This window comes from Pieris napi, chromosome 18 (genome assembly GCF_905475465.1).
Source record: "Pieris napi chromosome 18, ilPieNapi1.2, whole genome shotgun sequence".
In the NCBI taxonomy this organism is placed as follows: Eukaryota; Metazoa; Arthropoda; class Insecta; order Lepidoptera; family Pieridae; genus Pieris; species Pieris napi.
Window position 1 is genome coordinate 9,260,378 of NC_062251.1, and position 6,576 is coordinate 9,266,953.

The 6,576-nt window shown below is 38.3% G+C and overlaps 1 protein-coding gene across 1 annotated transcript; it reads left to right on the top strand.

Moving 5' to 3' along the window:
- The first annotated feature begins 1,941 nt into the window (after positions 1-1,941).
- LOC125058902 lies at positions 1,942-5,896 on the top strand. The gene is made up of 3 exons (XM_047663041.1): positions 1,942-2,403; positions 2,487-2,590; positions 5,414-5,896. The coding sequence occupies exons 1-3, from the start codon at positions 2,172-2,174 to the stop codon at positions 5,894-5,896; spliced, it is 819 nt and encodes a 272-aa protein (XP_047518997.1). The 5' UTR covers positions 1,942-2,171.
- The last annotated feature ends 680 nt before the right edge of the window (positions 5,897-6,576 follow it).

Genomic DNA, 6,576 nt, shown 5'->3' on the forward strand with positions numbered 1-6,576 from the left:
GTAGAAATCAATTCGGACGGAAGGTACATCTGTTGCATACATCTGAGTTCGACGAAATTGAGGCCAAACGATTTCGTTGATGTAGCCTATAGCGCCATTTACTAATCCTTGAAACGTCAATATTGGACCGTAGCATGACTTTTGCCCCCACAAATATTTGCAGTTCCGCTGGTAAACCCCCAGTTTTGTTGATATCAGCTGGTATTATAGTAGCTATATCCACATTGTCTGCATTTCGTGTGGCGTGTACTAGCTGATCCTGCGCTTTTATTTTGTAAATGCGAGCACCATTATTATTGGGTTTTTAGCTCACCGACTCTCAAAGCATTCAAAATATCAATAAAAGTCTGGTCACCTTGCTGACGCATATTTTCAGCTAGATTTAGAAATTTAATGCCCCAGAATAGTATTAAAACTAATAACAACCTGCACAATCTGCTGAATAGTATTTCCGCAGAGATACATCCCTCTTCTAGATTGAATAATAAGTGATCTCCAGGACCGCCCGTCTCAATTAATTCGTTAATTTGTTTCAGCTAAGCGTTTTCATGCCAAAAAGCGAATATAGTAATGAAGACATTGAAACTGTTAAACAACTAGCTACCGACTATACATTATTACTAGATAACACTCCAGTATCTATCATTGTATATAAAACAAAAGAACTAAAACGGTAATGGGCTGGACATACCATAAGAGGAGCAGATAAATGGAGCAAAATTGTAACACTATGGCAACCATAATAGAAACAGAGGTAGGCAATTTAAAAGGTGGGCCGATGAATTCATGGAAATGGCTGGAAAGACTAAGACCTGGACGAGATTGGTATACAATAAGGAAAAATGGACGACAATGGGGGAGGCCTTTACCCGTAGGCACACAGAACCAGTTATCGTAGATTAAGTAAACAAATTGTTATAATGTATATATTTTTGTATTTCTGATATAAGGCTATAAATAAATAAATTTTGTCTGTTTCTATTTAGTTTGTTGGAATTTCCAAGATAATAAGAAAGTTGATAAGAAATGTTATTTGGGGTACAGATTCGAATCTTTTGTGTCAACGATGAGAGAAAAAGGACTTCCACGGAATGAAGAAGAAATGATACGTAATAGGTACATCCAGTTTATTGTGCAGTTGGTTTATGAACTGAAAAACAGATTGCCCGAAAACTTAAAACTCATGAAAAATATGAAAAGAATCAGTGTAGATTGTGCACTGTCTCACAATAAAGAGCCGATCACTGACCTGATCTTACATTGTAATAAAAATTAAGAATACATAGCGAAAGTTGACGAGCAGTGGCGTCAAATCCATTTACTCAAATGGATAAATACAAAAAATACCAAGGAAAATTGGTACGAGGTGCTGGATTTCGAAGACATTGCAGGAGAAAACCGATTTGAAGATTAAGCCACGTTTGCTATATCTAGCTAGTTTTACCGCACTCTCATGCTGAAGTAGAGCGATTATTCAGCATGATGAATATCGTTAAGACAAAACACGTTGTGGTGACTGGTCGTACTTGAATTCGTGTATGCGGTGATGTTAATTATTTCGACTATGTGTTTGCGTGTTGTTCCCACGAGAATGTAAGTGCGTGCTCCTATTTCACCATGCCTCCTGCTGATAGGGGACAAGTCTTTGTTTTTATTTATGTTCTTATTATTAATTACTTAAAATGTCATGTGGAACATGGTGTAATGGTTGCAGCTCCTTACAACCGTTGTGTAAAAAAAAAAAAAAAAAAACATGGCGATTAAAAAGAGTGGCGGAGAGTTTATTGCCAGTTCTTCTCTTCCGTTCTACGCCCTTGATTTGAGAACTGGCAGTAAATGTAAAATTAGAAGCATTAATATTTATATCTTTAATGACGAATCACAAGTGTACATTGTGTTACCTACGTGAATAAATGATTTTTGAATTTGAATTTGAAAACATAGAAACCGAATGAAGCTAGATCTACTGTCATCTATTATGACAATCCGCTCAGGTTTAAAACGCGAAGGAAAGTGTTGCAATAATTACATCTTGCCAAATTCTGTAGTCCAGATAGAAATAGGAACGAAAGAAGTGTACTTAAAATCAGAAGGTGTAGAGGAAACCGACTCACGCGCAGTTGGGACGGTTATAGTTTTGGTGATTTGGCTCTCGCGGCGAATACGTAATAATGGACAACGAAAAGTGCCGTTTACTAATTCAATTGTATAGCGATAAAGAATTTTTGTGGAACAGCAAATCCACCCAATACCACAATAAATCGCTGAGGTATGATGCGTGGGTAGAAATCAGTAAGAAAATGGATATACCTATTCCTGACTTGAAAAAGAAAATGACTACACTTTTGGCGTCCTACAGAAGAGAAAAATCTAGAATAGCTAAAAGTTGTCGTACTGGTTCTGGTAAGTATCTATTTATTTTGCATTTACAACAAAAAATAAAACGCATTTTGTAATTACGTAAATAATTTTTATTTTTATTACAGCCACAAATGAAGTTTACGTTTCGAAGTGGTTTGCTTTCGATGACTTTAATTTCATGAGGGATAAAGATCTACCCAATGAAACATTGGACACAATGTCTGAAAATGTGAGTACAAGTTTTAATATCTATTTTGCCAAGATATTGCACCATTGGTAACAAAGTGATGGGCTAGGTGTGAACGTATTTGTTGTGCAAAATTTTCCGCTCTTCTTGGGATATAGTTAAGAGGCAGTAGTGATGTAGGGGCAGTTTCATTTATCCATGTTCCAGGTATAATTTGCCCCTCTTTTCCTTCACTATCTATACATCCTTGCGGCGTGTACTGTGATCTTGTCAGAGTTCTTTTTCTCAAATAATTATGCAAATGTATTGTTGCTAAAACAATTTTAGTAGCAATCTTTGGTTGTAGTAACATAGGTTTGCGTAGAACTCTAAAAACTGAGCTCAGAATCCCGAATGCATTTTCCACACACCTACGTGCTCGAGATAACCTGTAATTAAAGATTCTTTCCTCGGAACCCCTTTCTAGATCTCCTGGAAATGGTTTCATAGTATATTCATTTAAAGCAAAAGCTTTGGCAGCTAGAATCACATATGGTACTTTGAAGGAATAGGGCACTTGAAGAATGGATGGAGGAGGAAGTCTCATAGATTTTTCTTCTAGTTTTTTGTATAAGTTTGTATTTTTGAAAATACCGCCATCAGATAGTCTACCTTGACAGCCCACATTTACATACGTAAAACAATAGTCTGCATCGACTAAAGCTAGTAATACTAAACTAAAAACTTTTTGTAGTTGAAAAATTCTGTGCCACTGTTTATAGGTGCTTGCAACACTACATGTTTGCCATCCAATGCACCTACTGCATGATAGTCCGGGAGGTAGCGTTGCATTTTCGGCAGTGATTGTAAGCCGACTATTTTCCTTCTTTCACTATTTATCTCGAAATACTTATAACTGAATCAAGCGTCAGCTGGCGCACCTGCGGTGGGTGTGGAATTGGGAGGTCGCGAAAGAAGTAAAAAAAATTAAAAAATTAAGTAATAGTACGCTGCCTGAAACTTTTTCCGTAAATAGTTGATGTCATACTGAGCAAAAAAAAAAATCGTCAGCTGCATCGTGAAGGGGGGATTATGCGTCAGCTGCTCGCATGAACTTGTAATAAAATCACGTGAAATAAAGTCATAGTACGCCGGATGAAATTGGACTACGTGATCGTTTAAATAATTCAAAGTACGAAAATAACAATCAGCTGCGTGTATAGCGGTGGAAAGACCGTCAGCTGACGCAGTAAAGGTAAAGATTATTCTAGAAATGTACAGAATCTTTCTCGATATATTTTTGTCTCGTTTTATTCGTAATGAAATGCACGAGATGAAATAAAATCGAGTGTAAAATGAAATTAACGCAAAATAAAATGAAGGGTGATATAAACAAAATCGAAATATAGAAATAAAAAGATCGCATAAGTTATTCGTTGTCGATGGTATCGCTATCATCATCGTTGTCTGACGAATCATCGGCCGAACTGTCCTGCAGGAAATCGTTCTCTTCGTCTTGATCGAGTTCTTGACCTCGATTCTCTTCACCGTCATCTGTAAATGACCATGTAAATTATCAAAATTAGGCTACTAGAAAGCTCAAAGAAAGTGTCACCGACAAAAATTATTCCATACCGCCAATATTGTCGCTGCTATCCGTTATACTGGTGACTGATAGGGGTACTTGATCTCCTTCGAACCATTTGAAGACATATTTGTCGTCGTTTTCTTCCCATCCCCAGTCCGTGGGAGGTAATTGAGATGGATCTTGAAGGTGAGCATGGCTCCAAAGGTGCGCTATGTATGACGTGCGCAGTAAATGCTGGCGTAGCTCGGATTTACATGGTGGGAAGATCGCCCCGTCGATACGGCTTTTCCACTTGAGCACGCCGTTTTTCTCATTGATTTGATAATTTTTCGCGAAGGTAGCAACGCGTGTTGCGTTGACATCGTTTATTGATCGACCCGTACAAGCGACAAACTAATTCTTCAATCGTTATGAAGACCTTGTCTAATTCACGACTCGGAATAGTTGCGATATCCCCCAACGCTTGCATATATGCCTGTGATTTTCGCAACAATTGTAAAGGCTTTTTTTTCTTTCCTGTAAAATGCGGGAATAAAATCACAGCCTGTGAGGGCATGGAAACCTGGCAACGCAGAGCACAAATCGGTTCCCAAGGTCCGTTCGTTCGGCGAGGAGAACCGAAAAAAGATTCACCAGGCTGATGCTACTTTGAAATTTTAGGGGGAGAGGTTTAGGTAGCCCGAAGGTCGTGCTATGGGTTCAAGCAAGGCCAGAATGTATCGCAAAATATGTGTTTGAAAGCGAACAGCCTGACAGCAATGCTCCAAAATTTTAAATCTTGACTGGGTCAGCTGACGGTCTTTCCACCGCTACATAAACAGCTGATTGTTGTTTTCGTACTCTATATTTTTGTAGAATCACGGAGTTAAATTTCATTCGGCGTATTATAACTTTTTTTTTTACGTTTTTTTTCACAAGTGCATGCGGGCAGCTGACGCATAATCCCCCCTCCACGATGCAGCTGATGATTTTTTTTTTGCTCAGTATGACATCAACTATTCATGGAACAAGTTTCAGCCAGCGTACTATTACTTTATTTTTTTTACCTCTTTCGCAGCCTCCTACACCCGCACCCACCGCTACTTGAGCAGCTGACGGTCGGTTCACTTATTAGTCATATAAGATCAACTATCGATGTTAATATCAGCCGGCTTACTATGACTTTCGCATTTGCAACGCTACCTCCCGGACTATGAGGAAAGTCCCATTTGTTTTCGAAATCGTGTGCTATCTAGAACCATTCTTCTTCTGAGTCCGGTACCTGCAACAATTAATTAAACATTGGTATTTTTTTATAGTCGGCAACAGCACAAATTGCACAAAATAATGATACAGGACCAATTACACCTTCTGCTATGGAACAAGAAATAGAACCACCAAGTGACATTATGAACGCTCCAGATAGTCTGAGAGTAAAGAAAAAGAAAAAGGCAAACGCTGAAGAAGATTCCCCTATGCTGAAAAAAGCATTTCAGGTTCTCACTGAATCCGCTGCATCATCTGCTGACTCATATTTTTCTTACGGCCAGCACATTGCTAATGAGCTCCGTAAATATGATTCACGCACTTTAACATACGTGAAGCAAGCTATTAACAGTGTAATATTTGAAGCTGACTTAGGAAAATATTCTAGTTATGGGTGTTGTACCCAAAATTCACAGTCACACTACACCTCAACGCCGTCTCCTCAGGCCTCGACTCCGTCTTCTCAGATTCCAGACACTACTCCTACTGCTGAACGTGAACCAACGCCATTGCCTATGGACGATTTTTTCCCCTAAATAATAAAAAATATATCAATAAATAAACATAATTATTAAAGAAAACTACATATTTTATTTACTCACCTTTACCCAGTCTTTTAGTGCATCGCAAAGTGCATCGCAAACTTCAGGAACAATTCTTAAAATTGATTGTATGCTATCCATTTAAAGTAAAGAGTGACATAGACTACTGTTTACTTCAGTAAAACATGTGTTTCCCGCGGTAAAAACAAAAAATAGTGCTCGCGGGCTGCTTGCCTAACCTCGGACGGACATGCGGACATAAAAATCACACCGATCCTATATTTCCTTTGGGCGTGAAAGAAGGATAAATAAACAAACACACTTACATTTATAATATTAGTTAGTGTGGATGTTAGTGGTTTTCTTGTGGGTTGCGACGGCAAAATTGGTGGGTTCGTTAATATTAAGTTGGCAACACTGGTTGGAAACCCTTGTCGTACCACGCCTTTACTTTTGCGGAATTTGGCGTCATACCCCTCGACATACCTCTAGCTGTTATGACAAATCATTCACCACGGTTATGGAATATAAATAGACTGCCTCAATCCGTACGTGATAGTGCTTCTCTGGATGTCTTCAAGAGAAGATGGCAATATGTACGTGTATATGTGTTAAATTTTTCAAGTGTACAATAAAGAATAAATATTTTTAAGTACAGTACTTACGTACATTAA

What these genes read in the sequence shown, in the direction of transcription:
- LOC125058902 (XM_047663041.1), top strand. Translation starts at nt 2,172, where the DNA reads ATGGACAACGAAAAGTGCCGTTTACTAATTCAATTGTATAGCGATAAA. An exon ending in AAGTTGTCGTACTGGTTCTG is followed by an intron (nt 2,404 to 2,486) that starts GTAAGTATCTAT and finishes TTTTTATTACAG; the next exon opens with CCACAAATGAAGTTTACGTT. An exon ending in TGGACACAATGTCTGAAAAT is followed by an intron (nt 2,591 to 5,413) that starts GTGAGTACAAGT and finishes ATTTTTTTATAG; the next exon opens with TCGGCAACAGCACAAATTGC.